Consider the following 25,573-nt stretch of genomic DNA (forward strand, 5'->3'; position numbering starts at 1 on the left):
GTCACTCAACAAGAAGGTACAAAAAGAACAAATGGATCTTGTAGTCTTCAAAGATGACACTGCCACATCAAGATATTTATGGTCAAAGTTCTTCGGTCACACTACGCCAAGGATTTGTAGAAAACTTCAAAGAGTGAGTGAGTGAGTTGGGTTTAACGCCGCTTTTAACAGTATTCCAGTTATATCACGGCGTGTCAGCTTAATGTGGGAGGAAAGCCCGAAGTGATGCAGGTCTCAGACGTTTACCACTTCGATGAAACCCACGAGCACGGGTATGGTGCTGACAAACCTAGAAACATAATCGGGGCGAGCCGGGACTCGAACCCACAATCATAGGTTTCTGGCGTGCCCAAGGGACGCAACTCTGCACAGCGAGTCGCGGCGCCTTAGACGACTGGGCCACCCGTGCCCCCAGAAAACTTCAAAGAAGGAACAGAGGACATTTCACTGAAGAAGATGCCTTCAGTTTCCATTGACGGGCCCAATGTAAACTGGAAGATGTATGAGCACACTGTCAAGGAAAGGGAAACAGATGCAGAACAGCCTGAGCTTCTTGAAGTTGGATTGTGCAGTTTGCACACAGTCCATGGTGCATTTCGGACACGAGTTCAAAAGACGAAATGGGCCATAGGGTCACCACTGAAGGGAATGTTCTGGTTAATTGAACCCTGCTAAAAGGGAAGGTAATGCAAGCATCACTAAGTCTCTGGTATTCCCCATGCACTTCTGTTGGTCCAGATGGGTGGTAGATAGAAATGTTGCAGAACGAGCAATTTCTATTTGGCCAAGCATGGTTAAGTATGTAGCTGAGATACTAAAGAAAACCCAAAGTCAAATACCAAAATCTGCTTCCTTTGTAGTTGTGAAACATGCAATTCATGATGATCTTACTTTTGCTAAACTAGAAGCCTTTGTGTCTGTAGCAGGACTGCTGGAGCCAGACCGATGCACCTATGTTGCAGTTTATTGCAGATGGTCTCATCTGTTTACTGAAGAGGCTGATGGGACGTTTCCTGAAACATGCCTGCATTAGATCTGCAGAGACTCCTTTACAATTAACACAAGTAGAAGTTACAGCCAAAGAGAATCAAAGGAGTGCCGAGTATATTGATGTTGATTTGCAGCAAAAGCACTGAACTAGAAGAAGGATTAGTGCCTTATAGTTCAGAAATGAAAGTCGCACAAAGTTGGAAGCAGTTGTAACAAAGCAACAAGAAAAGTGCCCACTGAAATATAGTTTGTTCTGAAACCTGACAAACCTGACAAATCCCAGACACATGATATCTGAACCTGGTGTTACAAACACCATGATTGAGAAGGTCCTTCCCAAACTCTCTAAAACCTTATGGAAAGTACCCAAGCAGTTTAAGCTTTTTGTTGAATACTCACGGATGTTCGATAAAGAAGATTTCACAGGGTTCAACATCATCGTTTCTTTCCAAGACACATTGAAGGGAAGTAGGAATATGCAGAACTCTGCATAAAGATGTCATTTCACCTCGTTTCCGGGATAGAATAGGTCTTCAGCAACCCATGCTTGCCGTAAAAGGCCACTATGCTTGTCGTAAAAGGCGACTAACGGGATCGGGTGGTCAGGCTCGCTGACTTGGTTGATACATGTCATCGGTCCCAATTGCGTGGATCGATGCTCATAATATTAATCACTGGATTGTCTGGTCCAGACTCGATTATTTACAGACCGCCGTCATATAGCTGGACTATTGATGAGTGCGGCGTTAAACAACAAACCAACCAACCAACTAACCTGGCTGAAGAGAGTGTTACAGCACAAAGACCAGCCCATGACTCAATGACAGCAGCGGAGAAGAAACTGGCAGACTTTGAGATGACACCTGCACTTTTGACATCATGTTGTCACTCAAGCAACAAGTCCAAGATGCATCTCTTGGAAAGGACCCAAGGTGAACAACCACAGACAGAGTCTAGAAAAAGGAAAGGACTTTCTGAAGAGCTAACACAGGCATGGAAAAGAAAAAAGATGCTTGAAGCCATTGTACAGACGCTCATCAGTTCTGCTGATAAGAAAGCAAGAGATGCTGAGGCAAAAACTGAAGAAGAACCTTCAAGAACAAGAATAGGAAATAAACCGCATTGAGGAAAGCCTGAAGAAAAATCAGAAGACACATGAAAAATTCAGTTACCACTTGACTTTAACATTTTTTGGTATGTTTTGTTTTGTTTGCTGGCAGAACAGCTCAATTTTGTGGTAACCTTTTGAAAGTATAGGTGTATACTTGAATGGTTAGTTTGTGTGATACTGTGCATGAATGTTGCACTGAAAGTAGTGATGGTATTTACTTTAATTAGTTCATGTATATTCTGCAACTAAAGTTGTGAGTGAGATTCTAGTCCTGATGTTCCTTTTCAAAGATTGTAATACTTGTTTTGATGAAGCAATGATTGATTGAGTTATTTTGTAGTTTTCATGTTTGAACTCTTTAAATGGTGGCCGATGGACGGCTGTTGTAAGGGGGGGGGGACAATTATTTGGTTTTCTTTAAACAGGAAATAACACTTAATTTTTCTAAAATCTAAAAAAGACATTGGAGTTGTGTATTCTAAAGCGGTTTATAATGGAGGCCGTATAATAAAGTCTGGAAAAGTTCTAAGTTATCTGGAAAATTCAGGGAAGTATTAGGGAATGTTTACGAAGAAAAATGCGGGACCCAAGCAGTTGTCAGCCTGGTACTGGCGGTGTTATATATCTTATTCTTCACCCACCTGTTCAAACACAAGTACATGTTATAGTGCAAATCATTTCAATACTTTTATTTAAAAGAATGCAAAACATTTCAATACTTTTATTTAAAATTGCATTTTTTTAAAATACCTAACTGGTTCAATATGTTTCCTAGTGCACCGAAATTCTATGTCCTTTGTCTGTTTAATATATTCAACAAACATTCGGCGTATCCCCTCTTATCATAAGCCCCTCCGGGCAGGACCCTTAATCTCCAGCGCTATCTATAAATTTCAATTAACACCTCCTCACGTCGCCGGATCTAACGTATATACATACACCTGGGACAATGACCTTGCCACCCGTTACGTAATACCTCGCTCTACTAAACCCGACTGACATGGTCAGTCAGGGAGACAGCCAGAAGATCGACTCGTGTAAGTGACAGAGCGGGTCTTCACCAGGGAACATTGGCCACTCGGTGCCGGTGTGCGGTCTGTCACGTTATTATCAACACGTACCTTTTCGACCTATTCCACCCATCATAAAAAAACATGGCTGCTGTCGTCTAAAACTTCACCCCTGAGTTTTGTCTTCCGTCTCCACCCTGAGCTACCACCCGAGGGCCGAAACCTACGCCCTTGGACACAAGCAACAAAAAATTTCTACTGAAGAAATCTCTACTAAAAACACAGTCCATTGTACGTTTACGACTATTTCATAGGCATGCGTTTAAATATATGTACATCCTTATATCTATAACAATATGTAAATATTAACAACCCCACTGTGTACATGTAGTTATCTCTAAAAGCATGTATAGCATATAATCAATAGACATTTAATACCGCTCGCATCCGTCTATACCTGCCGCATCAACAAATCGTATTTGTCATTTGTGTTTCAAGGAACGTGTGTCAAAATTACCAATTTCGGTATTTGTCTTTGAAAGGACTTAAATTTGGGTACCTCAATTTCAACAGAAACGGATGATGACGTAATTAATTCATATCGGACAAAATGTATAGTTCCATCTGCAGCACCGTGTAGGGGACGATAGGGACCGGTCATTTAACAGTTTCTCAGCTACGTGTCCTGAAAAACATGAGCTCTTCAAATAATGTTTTTTTGGCTACTTTCAGAGAAAATTGGACGTTGCGGAACGGCGGTCGAAAGAAGCTTCTGTCTATAACACATATCTCCCCCGCCTCCCCGAGACAATGAAATGGTCGGTCCCTGAGGTCTGTCCAGTCAGTCGATTTGCGCAGCAGTCGACATACATTCAGATACACACACAGAAGATGTCTGGAGTAATAAGAGAGCTTTAGATAATAGTTGGTGTATGGTAAGTGTACCCGCGGAATAGTACAACATGCTTGGCACCAGATGTCATTAGCATCAGGTCGTTACAACATCAGGTTAAAGTGAAATGCCGATGGTTATTAATACCTGACAAGGTACTGTTTTGCGATTGGGATGTGTATACATCGGTATTGTATCTAAAAAAGTACCTCATGCATGTATAGGTTTTAAGGGAATGGTACAACACTGTTTAATATAACATATTTGAATCATGATATTAGATCACTGTTATTGACTTGATTTGCACCATTAATGCCAAGAAAATTACCTTTAATAGAACCAGTTCTGTTACACGAGCACGCTGAATAGGGTATAAAGTAATTCAATACAAACTGTAATTAACTCATTAAAAAAATCATTAACTATATTTTTAAATCGCACTGGTTTTGATGATATCCCATCTGTATGAATGTCCCGAAGTGTCCAATGCTTGTCCGCAGAGCCGATTATACATGCAATAGGGATGGAGTGGTCAGGTTATGTGACCTGGCTGGTTGGTGTCGTCGTAGCCGATGGCGTGGAGCGTTGTGCATGCTTTCAGGCACTGGTTGACTGGTCAGAGTCAACATTATACAGGAATGTTACAGAAGGATTTTTGTTATTGCGGCGTTAAACAACATTCACTCAATCGAATGATGTAAACGGCTGACGTAGGAATCCCTTAGACAGTTGAAAAATAAGACAACACCTCAGGCATGGAATAAACTCCATGACATTTCTATCCACATGCATGGTATCCAATTAGCGAGCATTACACCAAAGATCACAATGAGACAGTGCTAGGGTGTATATTTTACCTTACGTGGCATCAGAGACATTGCGTGATAAGAACACTCAGAAACGTTCGTGACACAAATCATAAATATATATTCTTTGGCCATGCAATGACTACCCGACGCTTTCTTGAAATCCCCACTGTATAAAGAATAGAGTCCGAGACGGCACTGTGGTCTATGTTGTTTTTTTGCCTGCCCCATACATGTCCTGTGTGAACTGTTGCGGGTGCGCATCGCAACTACAATCTCAGTTTCTCCCAGGACACACTTTCAGTTGCTACATGGGAAATTACCTACAATAAAATTGTTTTTTCTGCTTTTAAAAGATATAAGAAAGAAACTGTCCACTTGACATGCAGGATATTCAACCCGTGGGTAACAAACGTATTATCTGTTGGATGTAGCCAAAGATATTTATACTCGTCACGATATGGCTGAAATACTGCCGATGTGACGTTAAATATTAACTCACCCACTCACTCAAAGATATTTATGCTAAATATATGACAATAACCATCCATTGTGTTAAGGAAATGATACATTGAGCAGAAGCGGAAATGCAATTCAAAACTGATCTTCCAAATACACTAAAAATACATTTGGCTTACTATTAAAAAACATTCAAGCCAAATTCAACACCCCAAACTACACTTAAAAAAAAAAAAAAAAAATTCCAAAAAGTAGCAAAATTGGTTGAGTAATTTTTGACCAACACTGAACATGTTGAAGAAGAATGTTATATTTGAAAATATGTTAGGTAAGAATTCTTATCAGGGATTCCCACCTGGGATTCGAACCTACATGCAGGGTGAAACACCTAATCACCAGCACACACAGTTTGCGATCTAACCCACTCCGCCACCGAAGTTTCTACCAAATTGAAGTCCGACAACTCGTAGTCTAGATCACGTATTTGTGTATCCCTCTGATAAGTGTAACTTGCTACAGCTCCCATGGCCGAGAGCTGAGAGTGTAGGTTCGAATCCCGGAAGGGACTCCATAACAAAAATGTACCAGAATTTGTACTTTACAAAGAAAGTGTATTCCCATATATAACATTTGTCACATTTGACCACTTTCTAAAAGGCATTGTGTATTCATAGCTTAAAGTGGACATCCGACATTTCTTACTTGGCCATGTCATGCCATCTCATCCGTCTCAACACTAAAAACTAAACTCCATACAATATAAAGCCCTAGAAAAGGGTATGGTTTCTGGAACTGGTTCCTCCCTCAGCAACTTAATTCTACATTCAGTCTCCACCTTAATCCCTCTTAGGCGAGATGACATTAGCCTCAATCCCAGGACCGAGCAAAACATAACCAAATACAAACTAATGACAAAAATATACCAAAACAATAGCAAAACAACACTTAACAAAAAAAGCAAACATAGTCCATCTACATGAACTGCTACACTCCCACCGCCTGAATAACATACCACATGCACTCCTACCTTATACATACCATTGTGACACCACCAACCCACCCCAACCCATCCCATATAAACCGACAAATTCTTACACACGACATTCCAAGTACACTCAAAACTAAGAACAAACTATTATCCATATCACTGATCATACTGTGGATATGTTTGTGCTTATTCCGAAACAATAAGTCGAATCTTGATGATTGATGATTAAAATGTGTTATATTATTATTGTTGTTGTTATTGTTATTATTATTTCCATACAAATCGGTTCTTTGTTTGGATTAATCCATTTAAATAAGAAGCTATCAGGCAAGGAAGTAGCTGTAAACTCAACTCTGAACTTTGTTATTAGCTGTAGGGGTTATGGAATTAGAGCTTTGGGGAGGATACCATTTCGACAATATTATTGTTATTATTATGTCAGGATGTGTGGGGTAACAACATTGGACAGAGGTGAAATATGGTCAGTCATCAGGAAAACAAAAATGTGAACATCAATTTTGAAAATAATTATTCATTAAAGTGTTAGACGCGTTTCGATTTCCTCAAACCTGCCCTGGTTTTATTACAGTTTCAAGTATGGGAGTCGCTTTACTGTGGACACTTGATATACGTAACGACCACTGCATGAACTATCCTTGTAATAGTGACCGTTTAAAATGATATGTCCCGGTTATACATGTTCAAACATTAAGCCTAGAGTCAAACGAAATAGCTTTATATAAAACTTATTATCATTATCTAGAAACTTGGTATGGAAAAGCATAAACCTTTTCCATTGTATTGTATATAGCCTCGATTATCCAGCGTATCACATCTGCATTCCATTATGATAAAGAAGGACACTCACATCATTATGGAACGGAGATGTCGCAATACGCTGGATAATCGAGGATGTTAAGGGCAAAATAATCTTCAAGTCATGGATGCGTGTACGTTCAACCTCTTAACCTTTATACTACGTTTGCTCTTTTGCAAGGCTCTTGACTCGGCAAATAACTGTAATTCAATTGAAGTTTTTGAGTGTCATAATCAATAGGAGTTAGCTTACATATACAAAGGCGGATCCAGAGGGGGAGAGGGCACACACACACACACACACACACACACACACACACACACACACACACCTTTTGAAAACCAAATGTAATTCAATTGAAGTTTTTGAGTGTCATAATCAATAGGAGTTAGCTTACATATACAAAGGCGGATCCAGAGGGGGAGGCCCCCCACCCACCCCCCACCCCCCACCCACACACCCCGCCCACACACACCCACACACACTCACACACACCTTTTGAAAACCAAATGTGGTATGTTGTAGGCAGTAAAATTATCTGAGAGAGGCTTTTGATATTTTGGATCCCTCCCTTTTAAAATGATGGTCTGCCTTTGATATATACTTCTATACTGCCTAGCAACTTCTTGTTATTCCACAAGAAGGCTAAGGTGGCCTACTCACTTCCTGATATAACTACTAAAATACTTCCTGAATTATAGCAGTAAGATGAACCCATGCATTGGAAGTAAAACCAATATGCCACAGACGTCTTATCAATAGACCTCATATTTGAATGATAAATATATCCACCATGCACATTTCGTAAATATATCCATCTCATCTAAGGGAATAAATTAAGAAATGAAACCCGAGTCTGGAATGATTTGGCAAGAATAGGTTGCCTCAGATCTAGGAATTAAGCATTGTCATGTGTTCCATTTGGATTATATTTTATTTTTGAACGCATATTTTGGGCGATATTATCAACTGTGTCATGCCTTTATTAACGCCAGCAATATGATACAGTTGTTTAAAACGAGTATTTCCTACAAAACTGTGTAAAAAAAAGTTGCTGAAGATAAAATTACAAAATCGTGACCATCCTAATGCGTATTCAATTGCATTACGATTAGGAAGAAGGAAGTTATCACTGGACCGTGTACCATCAACCAGTCACGAACGCCAGGCCTAGTTTTGGCGGGAAACCGATACCGTCACCAAATACCACGTGTTTACCGCCACGACTGATCGGTTTCATCAAACATGTTAAACATATACATCCATATTAATATTCTGTACATGTTAATAACAATTATAAGATCCTATTCCGATTATATTATATCTAAAATAGGAACATAAGCCCACTGCAATTGAAAGGTTAAATATTCCTGACCATTCTGTAACCATCTGTGAGTCATACATACGCTATTTCTAATAACATTTTATAACAATGGAATATATTTTTATTAAATTACATTTCTGGGGTGAAACTCCTTTAATTCTTAAAGATATAAACCACGTACGTCGTAGTATTTGCTACCCCGGAAGTAGCATCCGTTCACAGCAGAACCATGCCAAGTCACGGAATGGTCCCTAAGAATCGAACATGGCCGAGGTAGTTTGGCAGGGCGAAGTGACACACAGCACAGGTGAATAAAATTCAGCGTTTTCTGTCGTCTGTCAACAACAGATATTAATCTGTATAGTAGCGGGGGTGTTGAAGGTAATACTTAAACATGTTTATTGCCGAAACACACTGGCATTGTGCATGGCAACCCCGCTAATCTCACTGGTCGGTCGGCCGTCGACATATTGCTCTCCATCATCTCATTATGCAAAAAGCCTATCATTCTAGTTCGTCTGCTTGTGGCGCGTTGCTTGTGATCCTCGCTTGCTGCAAGCTATTCCCGATAATGTCTGCGTCAGCTGCAATTTGGGAGAACCGAGGCCACCATTCCACACCGCCACTGCAATATATGTGTACAGTATCATGCACTTGTGAATACATTTTGGGTCAAATATGTTATTTTGTACCAAATATGTTGGTTGGGATGTATTCCAGGGAGCAGTCATTTTTCGCTTATTGTTTTATTTGGGACATTGTTATTCTTTGGGGCTAAGTCAATCCTTCATCAGCTACCTTGCTTATTGATTGTATATTGTCATATTGTAATATATCAAGTATTGTTGGACACTTGTTGTTGAAGTTGAAGAGATTGGAGCACTGTTATAACATTGATGTCAGGTATAAATATATTGTTTATATCATGGCCTGGCTGGTGTATAACCACTTCATATTGTTATACAACTTGCAACATGGACACAAGTGATTCCCATTTAGCTCAGCAGGACCAAAGGTCTAAATGAGCTTATTAGATTGTGAGTTATTTATCATCTTTCTTTTCAGCTAATGTGTGTTGTCTGTCTGTTGTAATCAACACACAGGAAGATAATCGCATGTTGTGTACACATGAGTAAAATATTACAATCAGTTTGAAGGGCTACAGACAACTGGGCTCAAATTAGTTCTGGAGAACCTTAAAGTATAAAGTTTAAAGATCTTTGATGTGTCATCACTACTGAATTTAAGCCATTGTTGACAATGTACTGAAAGTAAATTATTGAATTTATTAAATATTAAAAACTGCTGTACCAAATATGGTGAGCCTTGCAATGTATGTTTCTTCCCATAACATTGTCTTAATAGTCCATTAGATTTTACATTGATGTGGTACTGTTGCAAGTCTCACAGAAACCAGGTGATATCGCTAATTGATGTGTTGCTAAGCAGCAGAGCCTTGATGCTATTTTGTCTGTTAGGATTTAACTGTTGAACATGGTTCAGACGACAGTCAGAATACTCGTACATCTGTTGCTGATATTGATTTTAGTTTTTGTATTACTATATTACTATGTGAAAATGAAATTTACTACCAGCTGGTTGATAAAGGTTACGTTAATTCTTTTCATTCATTCATGCAGTTATATGGCAAAATAAAATATGATTAACTGTGAGAAGATGGTATTTGACTAATCTTATGAGGACAAGACTGATATGTCTGGTATTGTTTTGTTATTGTTTGTTCAAAATTAAGCATGAAAAAAGTCCTGTCGTCCTTGTCAATAGCTGTTGTTAAAAGTCTAAAAAATAATAGGTCCCCAGAGCTCCAGGGTGTGGGTTCAAGAGCTTTATAGGTGTTAGTGCAGAATGTATAATTTATGTTGCAAATCTGTTATGCAAAAATGTTATGAATTTCATGTACAGATATCAGCCTTAACAATGGTCTGTTGGTTATGTCACTGGGCTAGCAGCATAAAGGTCCAGGGTTCAATCCCAGGTTCAGGCAAAAGTTTTTGTGACTTATAATCAGTTGTGTTGCATCATGGGATTAGTCATGTGACCTCATCCACTGTCACCTTCAGTTTGAAAGGTCTCCATGTTGGAGAAACATGTCATGAACTCAAAAATACCACGATACTTCCACAAGAAAGTGTGATGGCAATGATCGTGAAGTAACTGTCATCGTGGAGTTTGGCAAGGTTGACGGAATGCCTGCTTATAATTTCAAAATAAGTTGCTGATTTGCTTATCGAATACGCAGGGTTACTTCACAATATTTTTATGATACACACAAGTTTTATTTTTGTAGCGTATCTGTAATGTTCGTTGCGTATTTGATACGCTTGGAATTTATTTTACTGCGTATTTCTGCATTTCTGATGGGTATTTTACACAGATACGCAGCTTATCTGGAGCTCTGGGTCCCTGTATTCATAATCTCATAATAATTCAGATATTTTATTCACACCATGTAATTTTTCTGGATATTTTATACACTGAGTGCTGTGGCATCTATCCTCAAAAAGGGAGTTTGTTTGTTTGTTTGTTGGTTGGTTTGTTGTTTAACTCTGCACTCAGTAATATTCCAGCTATATGGGTGGTCTGTGAATAATCAGAGTCTGGACCAGACAATCCAGTGACTGACATCAAACCACAATGACATGCATCAACTAAGTCAGCGAGCCTCACCACCCGGTCCCCGTTAGTCACTTTTTACAGCAAGCATGGGTTGCTGAAGACCCATTCCACCCCGGATCTTCAGGGGTCTTCAAAAAGAAGTACCATCGAAGTAATAGATGGTAAAGAAATTATATCAATTTCTTTTAGAAAGCTGACATCTGATTGGCCCAAGAACCCAAACATCCTATATTTTGATTGGTTGATCAAAGTTACTCAGGGTTCACCACCTTTGTGGTATAGTGGTAGAGCGTCCACCAGGAGAGTGGAAGGTCCAGGGTTCGATTCCCGGCCGCGTCATACCAAAAACCGCCATACCGTTAAAAGATTGTACTTGTTGTCACCCTGTCTGGCGCTCGGCATTAAGGGGCTAAATCAAGGACTGGTCGGCTTGGAGTCAGTATACTGTGTCTGAGTGGGGTATTCATGTTAAATTGCGGCATGGTATCTCAGTGGGCTAGCACTATAAATCGGCATCAGTCCAGACTAGTACAAGCAGCCACACACGCACACGCACACACACACACACACACACACACACACACACACATGCATGCACATGGCTATGTAAGTGCAATAATCTTGGACGTGATGTCAAACCCTATTAGACCTCACCTACTCAAGGTTCACAAGATCTGACTCCAGGGTCCACTTGCTTAAAACTATCTTAGCGCACAGACCAATCTTAAGTAGCTAAGATCATTGTAGTCCCTGAATAATCTTGGCGTGCAAGACAAGGTCTGTTTCACATAAAAATAAAATAATCTGCTTTACCTTCAAACATTGGCTTTTTATAGAAACAGCATTTCAACAACTTGAAGAACACCCCATAGATTTAATGTAGGAAATACTGTTATTTCTATAGTAAACCACAAAACTGTCAAGTCGATCGCTAGAGGTACCATTCCCAATGGATATAATGCTGAAAGAAAATTGAAACAACATATCTTTTTCGCCAATCAATGGAAGGATGAAAACGGAAGGTGTCTGCAAGCGATAAGAAATGTCCGTGACCTTTTGGATAACAAGGGCAGCTAATCTCAGTTTATACTCTTGATGGGAGTGGTTTCCCTTTGTATATGCCGTTGTCTGTAGAGTAGAATCTACCTTGCCCAATGTATTAATGTTGTAAAAAAAAATGTGGGGGGGGCAGTAATGTTGTATCTAGTTTATCATTTAAATAATCTACGATTAAAATTGAAGTTGAAGGGCAAAGTCATCATACAGGTTTTTTTCTCATTCTCACATCTAAAATCAAGTGGGACGAGGTATGAGCGGTTTCAGTATATGAATTTTTAATTAGTACAAGTACTCATCAAACAAGGCAGTATTGTGTAAAATATCTTTTAAATAGCATATGTAAATTTCACACTTTTTAAAAATAATTATGAATGTAATGTTGTTAGAATAATTTAAACCCAATGAATATATATAAAACAACTGCTTTCTTATTATTTATCATTCTTATTTCTCTTCCATGCGTTCTTCACCATCTTATAAGCTATCTGTGTTTTAAAAAGGCGGGTCATATCATCTTTCTTCAAAGCAGCAAACATATACATGTGGGATATATTTAGAATTTTACGAAACGCTCCCCCAAATAGATGTGTATTAAGCAACCATTGGTCGATCATATATTTCCGTGTCATGTTATAAGGAAATATTGTTATTGTTTATCTTAATTTTCATAATAATTATGTCACTAAATATGGAGCCAAATTTATCAATGTACTTATTCTTATTTCAGAATTTTCATAAAACATAGGTAGGTATTTTTCTAGTTGCAATATCAAACTCACAAATCTTTAATCACAACAGTATCAGTGTAGAAAAAAATTACATGCCATCATTCGAGTAATCGTTTCCTGCAAATAAGTGGGACCTTTTAGAAAACTGTTGAAAGTGCTTTCAGAGCTCCAGATAAGTTTTTGGTGTTGTGGGTATTTTACCCATGCATTTTCAAATCATTGGGTATCAGTAATTCTATCTGGGTATTCAAATTTCTGTAACCCACTAGTTTTTACACATGTGGGTATTTAAGTTAAATATTTAACAACACTATTCATCTTGTCCTTGCAAACTGGTGTCATTTGGGTAAGAGAGCTTTATAGGACTCACAAATACCACGATACTTCCACAAGAAAGTGTGATGGCAAATGGTCATGATGTAACTGTTGGCAAGGTTGACGGAATGCCCGTTTATAATTATCCCCCGCCGCGCGAAAGCGCGAAGCGGGGGATATAGTATTCACGACCGTCCGTACGTACGTCCGTACGTCTGTACGTCCGTACGTCCGTCCGTACGTCCCACCTGTTTGTTGCCGCGATATCTCAAGAACTAAACACTGGATTGTCTTCATATTTGGAACTATGGTGTATATACAGACTCCGCAGACACCAGTGGGTTTTGGTGACCTTGATCCCATTTTCAAGGTCACAGCAGACAAATCTGCTTTTAGAGTTGGAAAACGGTGTTGCCGCGATATCTCAAGAACTAAACACTGGATTGTCTTCATATTTGGAACTATGGTGTATATACAGACTCCGCAGACACCAGTCGGTTTTGGTGACCTTGATCCCATTTTCAAGGTCACAGCAGACAAATCTGCTTTTAGAGTTGGAAAACGGTGTTGCCGCGATATCTCAAGAACTAAACACTGGATTGTCTTCATATTTGGAACTATGGTGTATATACAGACTCCGCAGACACCAGTCGGTTTTGGTGACCTTGATCCCATTTTAAAGGTCACAGCAGGCAAATCTGCTTTTGGAGTTGGAAAACGGTGTTGCCGCGATATCTCAAGAACTAAACACTGGATTGTCTTCATATTTGGAACTATGGTGTATATACAGACACCGCAGACACCAGTCGGTTTTGGTGACCTTGACCCCATTGTCAAGGTCACAGCAGGCAAATCTGCTTTTGGAGTTAGAAAACGGTGTTGCCGCGATATCTCAAGAACTAATCGCTGGATTGTCTTCATATTTGGAACTATAGTGTATATACAGACACCGCAGACACCAGTCGGTTTTGGTGACCTTGACCCCATTGTCAAGGTCACAGCAGGCAAATCTGTTTTTGGAGTTGGAAAACGGTGTTGCCACAATATCTCAAGAACTAATCGCTGGATTGTCTTCATATTTGGTACTATGGTGTACAGGCGGGGGATATTTCGTCACTCTGTGACAAATACTTGTTTCAAAATAAGTTGCTGATTCGCTAATCGAATACGCAGGGTTACTTCACAATATGTTGATGATACGCACAAGTTTTATTTTTGTAGCGTATCTGTAATATTCGTTGCGTATTTGGTACGCTTGGATTTTCTTTTACTGCGTATTTCTGCATTTCTGATGCGTATTTTACGCAGATACGCAGCTTATCTGGAGCTCTGTGCTATGGAAGGAGGTACATGTTGTGTGTCATAACTGATTCCACTATTGGATTGTGCAGCAAGTTATGAGGGTTGACAGACAACTTTAGACAGGACAGTGTAAGATATTCATTCCTCCACCATTCAAGATTTTGATCTGACCTAAGATTGCAATCTTAAATCCAAGCCGTCTTACAATCGCACTAAGATCCGTTTGTGCAAGTGGAATAGGACAATTGTATGGTGATTGTAAAGTTGATTGTAGGTGCCTAAGATCGATTGTAACTAAGATTGCTCTTTGCAAGTGGGCCCAGATCTTCATGATTCATTTGTTTTTGCAGCAAATCTCAAGGACCCCAGGACCCCCCTCAATTTGAGCAGTTAATATGTATTACCGTATTTCCTCTATTAGACGCCCGGGCTTCTATTTATTTCGGACAAGCCTTTGACCCGGCGTCAATTAGAGGCCCGGCGTCTATTGGAGGCCCGGCTTCTATTAATAACCCCATTTCACCATGACCACGAATGTCCCGAATCGTCACGAAATGGAAATATTTTGTGTTCGAAGATATCCGTAGATATATCTCAATTAATTGATCGACCAGGCGTCTATTAGAGGCCCGGCTTCTATTTTTTGCACTGAACAATTGACCCGGCTTCTATTAGAGGCCTGGCATCTAATAGAGGAAATACGGTATATGAATAGTAGAGATAGATAGCTTATTAACGTATTTCCTTACATATGATGTTTTGCCCACCTGACTGAGAATAGAGTGAGCTTATGTCATGCCGCGGGGTCCATCGTCTGTCCGAGACCCGTGACGATTCCGGGGTAGAATAGGTCTTCAGCAACCCATGCTTGCTGTAATAGGCGACTATGCTTGTCGTAAAAGCCAACTAATGGGATTGGATGGTCAGGCTCGCTGACTTGGTTGATACATGTCATCGATCCTAATTGCGTGGATCGATGCTCATGCTGTCAATCACTGGATTGTCTGGTCCAGACTCGATTATTTACAGACCGCCGTCATATAGCTGGAATATTGCTGAGTGCGGCGTTAAACAACAAACCAAACCAAAACCAAAACCAATAATCGCCTGTCCATACATCCATCGTTAACCGACATCTCGTAACCTCTACAAGGGCCATGGAACTGAAGCTTTGTGCGAATGATCCCAGTTAAATGTCACTAATTATTGTTCACAGAATTCCTACCCGATTTAATAGTGAAAATAATCGGTTTAACCAAAATAAGGAAGCTACAAAACTAGGGGTCCAGAGGACTCCCAATTACTAATTTCAAGGGTCCTTACAGGAAATATGAGGTCCTGTAAAGTTATGAAATGGTGTTGTGTACTGTACTGTATGGTTTGATAATTACTTTAATTACAGGACCTTTAAGTTTCTTTTCAAGTGAGTGAGTGAGTGAGTGAGTTTGGCTTATCGCCGCTTTTAACATTATTCCAGTTATATCACGGCGCGTCAGCTTAATGTGGGAGGAAAGCCTGAAGTGATGCAGGTCTCAGGCGTTTACCACTTCAGTGAAACCCACGGGCATGGGTATGGTGCTGACAAACCTAGAAACATCATTGGGGCGAACCAGGATTCGAACCAACAATCATAGGTTTCTGGCATGCCCAAGGGACGCAACTCTGCACAGCGAATCGCGGCGCCTTAGACGACTGGGCCACCCATGCCCCCTCTTGTCAAGAATTTGGTACAATGAATATTATTTTGTGTCCTTCGGGATGCAGTATATTTTTTGTGTGCATCCATCCCATACATTTGTCCATACTGGACTCACATTTCTGCGTCATGTAAAATCGTGTAATATTGAAAATGTCATTTTTGCTGAATACTCTTTCTCATTAAAATGAGATGTTAGTTCTCACTACCAATAACCAAACATCTGAGGACATCCTATTACGGGTCATGTCAGACCGACATTTCATCCCGGAAAGTGATGGGAAAGCGTTGAAAAAGATGTTTTTATTGGGGAAGCCATAGTCAGAATGTGTTTTCTAATCTAATCGAAACCTCGAAAAGTTGTACATAGGGTATTCTGAACGACAGTTATGGGAATGAAACAAGTGCTGTAATGCTCGAGAAAGCTGCTTTTTGATTGGCTTATGTCGGCCTTTTGCTGATCATTCGGTCAAAGTTTGCTGAAGGTTGTTCTGACGTGACCTGGGATGTCCTCAGATCTTGAGCGGTAGTTAGTACTAAGATCTGATGTTAATGAGATTGGTTAAGTACTCAGACATTTCTGCATGCATCATTACAAAATTTGATATACAGTATAACATGTAATATGTTTTTGGGTATATTTTTGTTCAATCTCAATCTCATTAAAATCAGATCTTAGTTCTCACAACCGCTAAACAAAGATCTGAGCTCACCCCATTACAGGTCACGTCAGACTGACCTTTCTCGAACTTTGACCGACCAATGGAATGATTGACAAGAAGTCGACATTAGCCAATCAGATGGCACCTTTCTCATGCTTTACTAATTTCAAATTGGCGACTACGCTTCGAAACGTGTTTTGAAAAATTCTTGATTAAAAATTTGAGACCTGAACAAAAGAGAGTTCTAATAGATGGTCTAGATTGTATGGATTCAGTCGTTAAGCACGTAATTATCGTTCGGAATACCCCATGTTAAAGTTTTCCAGGTTGCATGATTAGAAATGACATTCCGACTGTCACTTTCATGATCTGGTAAGCGATGCTCTGATTGGTCGGATGAAAGGTCGTTCTGACATGACTCCTAATGGGATGCCCTCAGATCTTTGTCCTCAGCGGTAGCGAGAACTTAGATCTGATTTTAATGAGATTGGTTCAATCTATGACCTTGACTTTCACATACTCTTGTTTTTCCAGTGTTGCTGCGTTTGCAACATGTCCTCTGAAACTACAAGGCCTAAAGAGCTGACACTTTGTATTATTCCAGCTATGGTGTCTCTTTAAAACTGATAAAATAATTCCAAGCCTTCTGAAGATGAAATAGATTTTGATTATTTATTTTTTATTACAGTACAGTTTGGATACTGGAAATGTTTACAGTTTTGAATTTAAAATATGTAAAAGCAATTCTGTAGAAGCATATTTGTATTGTTTTATTTGTTTGCTTGTCAAAAATTTAAATCTATTCATAAAACTGCTGACACAAAATCTAAGGAAAGAGCTCAAATCTCAAGTCTTGTTGGCATTATTGCACCCGTATTGTGACCAAACTCCCGAGGGACAAGCAAAGAAAGATGTGTTTGTGGTGAAACCCGTGAAGATTCTGAGTTAGAGTTGGTCTTCAGCAACCCATTCTTGTTGTAAGAGGCGGCTAATGGGATCGGATGGGAGTCTCTCTGTCTTGGTTGATGTCTTCGTATCCCAATTGCGTATATTAATACTCATGATGTTAATCTCTGGATTGTGTGGTCCAGACGAGACTCAATTATTTACAGATGTTGTCATATAAACAATCAATTGTTTACAGACACTGTAATATAGCTGGAATGTGGCGTTGAACAAAAACCAAAGAAGAGAATGACTTTTCCACCTACTCGTATTAGGATATTTTACCAACCACAACTGTCTATGAGTGAGTACGTTAAGTTTTTAAGTCACACTGGCAATATTTCAGCCATATCCCGACTAACAACTGTCTGTGAATCATACTGAGACTGCCTTAGACCAAAGAGATTTGATCACCATGCTCTAGCTGATTGCTGTTTCCGGGCTTTGTTAACGAGAAAATACACAAGGTAATCTTAAACCCTTGATGTAAAACAATGCCTAGCAGAACAAAAAATACAATTTAAATGGTAGATCAACATATCTCAAATTTCATATTTCTACTGACCAAGTCTCTCATCACCCATTCGTTTACAGATTTACTGAAGGGGTACAGTGTAATCTTTTCTGCGCATAATATTCACACAAAAAAATCCAAAATACTAAATCCACTAGATGGTGGTGTGCATTATACTTGGGTGCGCACTATACTCAAGAAAAGATGCTTAGGAGAATATAATGTGAGAGCTAGAATACCTGTAGATTTCATCTCGCAAAAGACCGCCTCCGTGGTCTAGTGGTACAGCGTCCGCCCGGAGAGCGGAAGGTCCGGGGTTCGATCTCCGGCCGCGTCATACAAAAAGACGTTAAAAGATGGTACTTGTTGTTACCCTGTCTGGTGCTCGGCATTAAGGGGCTAAAACAAGGACTGGCTCGGAGTCAGTATACTGTGTCTGAGTGGGGTGTTCATGTTAAACTGCGGCATGGTATCTCAGTGGGCTAGCACTATAAATCGGCATCAGTCCGGATTACTGCAAGCAGCCACACAAACACACACACGTACATGCAGGTTGCTATATAAGTGCAATAATCTTGGACGCGACGTTAAACCCCATTTCACCTCACCTCACCTCATCTCGCAAAATTGAATTTGCATTGAAGAGTGATTGATATTTCCTGCTACATGAGTGTGCAAATATCCTTTTTAGGTAATGAAAAGGTAAGATAAATGTTACTCATCCCTGTCCACATAATTTGAGATGCAATGTGTTCACATATTATTTGTGGACGTTACTTTAGTGCCAGCACTATTTTGCCTTTGGTGAAAGTAGTGTGGTTTTAAACAGGTCCATGTGTTTGATAATTGAGATACTGACACATCATTTGCCTTTCTTTGCAGTGCTGTCTTCAGTGCCAGCTGACACTTGGAGCGACATGTCCCAGAAACCCAAGCGGAAACATGCAGCGATGACGGCAGAAGTGGTGCCAGTCCCATCATCAGTGGTGGCAGCAGCGGCAGCGGTGGTGGCGGAAGGAGGGCACAATGATGAACCGTCATCCCAGCCTGAGAAGAAACCAAAGAAAGAACAACCTTCAACATCCAAAGAAGACCGAAGATCACTTGAAGAAATCACCAAACAGCTCGAAGACACGTTTGACATCCGGCGCTCATTCATCACAATTGAAATGCCAGGAATCCCCATGATTCTGGAAACATACCCGGATCTGTTCACGGGGAAGAATATGTTGTTGGAGTTCCAGAGAATCTCCAAGATAGACATTGATCACACCATTCAGGAATACTGTGTGAAGTTTGCACCAGGAATTGTAGAACTGGCAAAACATACTTCCGGATCGGCAGCCATTTTGAAACAAGCAGACCAAGCCAAGCAAGACAACGCTGCCTTGAAGCAGTACTGGGACATGGTGACGGCGCTGTGTCTTATACCACTGCTTCTGAAAGAAAACATTGTGGAAATGGTTCGCGAGATCGGTGAAGAGGATGAGGTCGATCCACGGGGGAAGGTTGTTCCGATTCTCATTGCACGAGGGAGCATCTTCAAAAGTGATGAGTTTTTCCTGGTGGCAGAGGAAACGGTTCTGCAGGAGTTCGAAGAGTTCACGATGGCATTTGCAACACTGTTTTCATCCTACTGGGTATTTAACATGCAGTACCCACGTACTCTGAACAATACCTATAACTTTGTCCAGAAAGGCATTCTCCACTTGCGGGATGAGACACCGATTCCGCCCCCGTGTAAACAACTCGTACAGAAGTTACAGAAGTGGAGCAAGATTGGAAAGGGGAAGAAGTAGGTCTGTCCATGGTTGTCTTTGGTAGAACTGGTCCAATGTTAGTGTATCATACGTTTCATACAGACATCGTTGGATTGGATTAAGGGATTATACAGAGAAGTAATACGATATGAAGTGTGTGTTGTCTGCAATGACGGTGTGGCAACAAAGAACTCTTTACCCTTATCCATCATATATTTAAAGGGACGTTTTTGATACAAAAGTTGACTGGAATTCCCTTATCCAGATTGATGCCAGCCAATCAAATTTGATGAGACAGTCAAATGCAATCTATGTCCCACTTTAATATAAAATGCCAAAGAATGTGTAATTGGACAAGTCACCGCCATTGGAAGTGTAAGCAACTTGAGTTAGTTTTGTATTTCTGGAAATGATTTTAGTCCTGTGTTTGTATCCTTGCCTGTTGATAACTTGACCGTGTGAAACTCCACAGCCAGCAGGAGTCCTGTCTACTTGTGCCATTTTGCCACATCAGTGATGATGATTAGCTCAACTGGTAAGAGACTGGTACAACTATTCTAATGGTTCATCATCCTACGCTCTTTCCTGGTGACATTTTTTCGGTCTTAGATGAGGAAAAACAATAAGGAATGTGGTTTCTGAACAGCTGTAAATATTTGTGAGAGTTATTTAGTCCAGAAACCAATTTTGACCATCCACATCAGTAGATATTAAATAGGTCAAGGTCACATGACTTTGTTACGATTTCTGTGTGATTAGTTTATGGGCAATAACTTTGACACATATTGATGGATCTGAACCTTATCTTGTAAATGATAATTGGTTGATATGAAGGAGGTAAAAAATCACAGAACAACCCTTCATTTTAGCACAATCCAAAAGGATTTCTGTTTTATGAGCAGATGCTCATGTCAAATAATTGTAAAATGCCCAGTGTGAATCTTGTATCACGGAAACTTACAAAATTGAACAATAGGCTTGTATTAGCAGTGTGTTCTTTTGTGATCTGATTTTAAATGCACATTCAGCATTTGACCTTGAGAAGAGTCCATCTTTAAGATTGAAAGATTGAATTATTCATGGGATGTATGTTAACGATTTGGGTACCATAACTTGTGTTTGTAATACTGATGTCCTCACTCATTCTTTGACCGTGAGCACTGACTGTAACAGCTGATATGCTTTGTGAATTCATACGCACCATCACAATCAAAGGTCCACCTGACTTGTGGTGGACTTGTTTTTTGAGGCATGAATGGCAGAGTTAGATTTGACCTCTAGGTTGTAGACAGGATAATCAAAGTCAAATAGACATCATATGTAATAGACAAAATCACTGGTACATATGATAACTACTTGCCCTTAATATTGAAGGAAGTGTTCACCGGATGTTGAATTATCACTGTTACCATGGTTATTCTAGGGCTGTAATCATACACTTTGTTCCGATACGATGTGTGTATCAGGTGACTGAGGCTGCAGTATGATAGCTACACAAGAACTTGACCTGTATTGTGGAGGTTGAAGGTAGATATTGTGTCCTGATTTGTTATTTGATATTGTTATACTTTACTTTACAAAATGTATACAAGTTATTGGTCCGTGATTGTGGCCATTCAATATGAACAATGGACAGAAGTTACATTCAGGTCCACAATTGTCCCCTCTGTCAAATATGAACAATGGACAGAAGTTACATACAGGTCCACGATTGTCCCCTCTGTCAAATATGAACAATGGACAAAAGTTGCATATAGGTCCACAATTGTCCCCTCTGTCAAATATGAACAATGGACAGAAGTTACATTCAGGTCCACGATTGTCCCCTCTGTCAAATATGAACAATGGACAACAGTTGCATATAGGTCCACGATTGTCCCCTCTGTCAAATATGAACAATGGACAAAAGTTGCATACAGGTCCACAACTGTGCCCTCTGTCAAATATGAACAATGGTCAAAAGTTGCATACAGGTCCACGATTGTCCCCTCTGTCAAATATGAACAATGGACAAAAGTTGCATACAGGTCCACGATTGTCCCCTCTGTCAAATATGAACAGTGGACAAAAGTTACAATTTGGTCCACGATTGTCCCCTCTGTCAAATATGAACAATGGACAAAAGTTACATTCAGGTCCACGATTGTCCCCTCTGTCAAATATAAACAATGGACAAAAGTTGCATATAGGTCCACGATTGTCCCCTCTGTCAAATATGAACAATGGACAAAAGTTGCATACAGGTCCACAAATGTGCCCTCTGTCAAATATGAACAATGGTCAAAAGTTGCATACAGGTCCACGATTGTCCCCTCTGTCAAATATGAACAATGGACAAAAGTTGCATACAGGTCCACGATTGTCCCCTCTGTCAAATATGAACAGTGGACAAAAGTTACAATTTGGTCCACGATTGTCCCCTCTGTCAAATATGAACAATGGACAAAAGTTACATTCAGGTCCAAGATTGTCCCCTCTGTCAAATATGAACAATGGACAAAAGTTGCATATAGGTCCACGATTGTCCCCTCTGCCAAATATGAACAATGGACAAAAGTTGCATATAGGTCCACAATTGTCCCCTCTGTCAAATATGAATAATGGACAAAAGTTATATATAGGTCCACGATTGTCCCCTCTGCCAAATATGAACAATGGACAAAAGTTACATATAGGTCCATGATTGTCCCTTCTGTCAAATATGAACAATGGACAAAAGTTACTTTCAGGTCCACAAAAGTTGCATATAGGTCCACAATTGTCCCCTCTGTCAAATATGAACAATGGACAAAAGGTACATATAGGTCCATGATTGTCCCTTCTGTCAAATATGAACAATGGACAAAAGTTGCATATAGGTCCACGATTGTCCCCTCTGTCAAATATGAACAATGGACAAAAGTTACATACCGGTCCACGATTGTCCCCTCTGTCAAATATGAACAATGGACAAAAGTTGCATATAGGTCCACAATTTTCCCCTCTGTCAAATATGAACAATGGTCAAAAGTTGCATATAGGTCCACAATTGTCCCCTCTGTCAAATATGAACAATGGACAAAAGTTGCATACAGGTCCACGATTGTCCCCTCTGTCAAATATGAACAATGGTCAAAAGTTGCATATAGGTCCACAATTGTCCCCTCTGTCAAATATGAACAATGGACAAAAGTTGCATACAGGTCCACGATTGTCCCCTCTGTCAAATATGAACAATGGACAAAAGTTGCAGACAGGTCCACAACTGTCCCCTCTGTCAAATATGAACAATGGACAAAAGTTGCATACAGGTCCACAATTGTCCCCTCTGTCAAGTAAAGGGTCACAGTCTTGATAAGATCAGAGATTGATTATCGGCAATCAGCAGGACCATCTGGATGCAGTGACTGCTCATCAGTGTAGGATTCACCATGACAGAGTTCATGGCACCAAGATACACAATGCACATAGAATGAATTACCGTATTCCACGAAATAAGCTCCCCGCTCTAATAAGCGCCCATGGCGATATTTTCTAATATATTGGCTAAAGAACAATCTCAATTAGCACCCCTTCCGATTGATCGATGTACACAAGACGTATTTGTTCATGTATAATATGCACTCGTGTGTTATATGCACCCTTAATTATGGGGAATTAAATTCTGGAAAATATATCTGTCGTGTATGATACACAAAGACTTTTCTTTTGTATCATTTCAGGCTGTCTGCATAAACTACGAAATTTACAATCTTTCAACGCTGTTTTTTTATTCACCAAAATTATATTCTAATAAGAGCCCCCTATTTCTAATTTTGAGAGAGCCCTGGGCGCTTATTATACTCGAATACGGTAGGCCTTTTGTTACTGGTTGCTGGTTGGATTTTGTCCATCAAAACTTGAAGTCAGTGTTAAAACAAAAAATTACTTTCATATATATGTTGGTCATTTGTGTAAACATGTGGTTGGTAGATATTTAAAAAATGATCATTTTTATTCCATGTCATGATGGCCAAGATTCAATTACAATTTTTAACAATTCTTAAAACATGCTGTCGTGGTGAGATTAATATCTTGTGTCAGGACAGGCATGAAAACAGTTTGTGATATATCTTAAATGGGGTTTTCAGATTCTGCGGAAAGACAAAACCTCAATTGAGAATTATTTTTTTAAACTTTCCTGATTTTTACAGTAGGCGGGATCGTGAAACAGTTAATTGAAAAAATGAACTATAGGTTATCACAATGTAATTGTGATGGACTGTGAACACACTTTCGGCTATGTCACGACAGTTTCTCCTCACCAGTAAACAACAAACTCCATCACCCACAAACAGAACGCCATCATGAAATACTTGTGTTTCTATTATGGCATTGAAAGATACCAATTGGTTAAATGTGAAGAAATATTTAAGCCTTTGGAAATTTTCAGTTTTTCATAACTAGTTGCAGAAAGTTGTACGAAGTATCTTTAGGGTAGAGGAAAGACGTTTGTGTTGGTCTTGCCTCCCTCTGCAGTGAATTGTTACAGCCCTAGGTACTGGTTAATGTATTTACAATCTCATTAAAATCGGATATTTTACTTCAATACGAATCTCTCTGCATGAAGATCTGCCACATCTCCATAGGACGTCGCATCAGGTGAACGTTCTAATCAGCCAATCAAGGCTTCGATATTCTCAGTAAGAGTGAGGGAAGCATTCAGACCGGCATATCTGATTTCTGTATCTCGAAAACAACCATTTTTAGCAATTCCGAATGCAAACCGAGGCGACCACACTCATATTTTATTGTGGTATCTTAGCACTATGACATCAACGCACAACAAGGTGTACGATCAAGGGTGTGTTTGTGTTCTGTAGCAGGTTTCTTCCAAATGTTGACATTTCCAAATCAATGTAGTAGAGAAATAAAGCTGACTCACTCAAGAAAACTGCCATCTGATAGACTCAAGAACCCCTTCCTTTTTTGGGATTTGATTTTTAAAGTTCACATTGTTTACGTGATGCCACCTAGATTTTGACACAGAGGGTTCATTGGGACGTAAAAGATCTGATTTGAATGAAATTGATGTATTTACAAGTCGGGTGTTGCCAGATTTACACTATAATCATGTTGACTATGAATCTTTGACAGATCTTTGACAGAGTTGAACCTATCTATGTAAGATGTTTTTTCGACATGTTCGAGATGATTGCATGTTAACCATAGTTATTTTTAGAGCAGGAACTTTCCATCTTTGCTACCAGTGTGTCATCATGTGTCACCATGTGTCATCATGTGTCACCATGTGTCATCATGTGTCACCTTCCATGTATATATACACATTGTCACACACCCCTGTCAGTTTTGTGTACAGTCGGAGTTGAATTGATGATGTATTAAGTCCTAAATGGTTGATAATCTTATATTTTGATGTCATACAAATTGGCTTTAGACGTAAATGCATACTTTAGACAGAATCACAGTTTTTGTTTAGTAGCAAGTATTTGTCTGGCCTTACATAATGAATTGGATTACGATTTAATTTCATGATGTCACAGAGTTGTCAATGTACGTCCTGTCAATCACTCTGTACA

The 25,573-nt window shown here is 39.7% G+C and overlaps 1 protein-coding gene across 2 annotated transcripts; it reads left to right on the top strand.

Moving 5' to 3' along the window:
- Window positions 1-8,663: 8,663 nt before the first annotated feature.
- LOC124146122 lies at window positions 8,664-20,814 on the top strand. Of its 2 annotated transcripts, none has more exons than XM_046516240.2 (2): window positions 8,664-8,778; window positions 19,138-20,814. In XM_046516240.2, the coding sequence occupies exon 2, from the start codon at window positions 19,173-19,175 to the stop codon at window positions 20,052-20,054; it is 882 nt and encodes a 293-aa protein (XP_046372196.1). In that variant the 5' UTR covers window positions 8,664-8,778; window positions 19,138-19,172; the 3' UTR covers window positions 20,055-20,814. The 2 variants fall into 2 exon arrangements, with proteins under 2 accessions (XP_046372196.1, XP_046372195.1); XM_046516239.2 differs by having other exon boundaries at window positions 8,670-8,704.
- The last annotated feature ends 4,759 nt before the right edge of the window (window positions 20,815-25,573 follow it).

Source organism: Haliotis rufescens, unplaced genomic scaffold, assembly GCF_023055435.1.
Source record: "Haliotis rufescens isolate VD_foot unplaced genomic scaffold, xgHalRufe1.0.p SCAF_68, whole genome shotgun sequence".
NCBI classification, from domain to species: Eukaryota; Metazoa; Mollusca; class Gastropoda; order Lepetellida; family Haliotidae; genus Haliotis; species Haliotis rufescens.

Excerpts from the sequence above, each read along its gene's own strand:
- LOC124146122 (XM_046516240.2), top strand. The coding sequence starts at position 19,173 with ATGTCCCAGAAACCCAAGCGGAAACATGCAGCGATGACGGCAGAAGTG.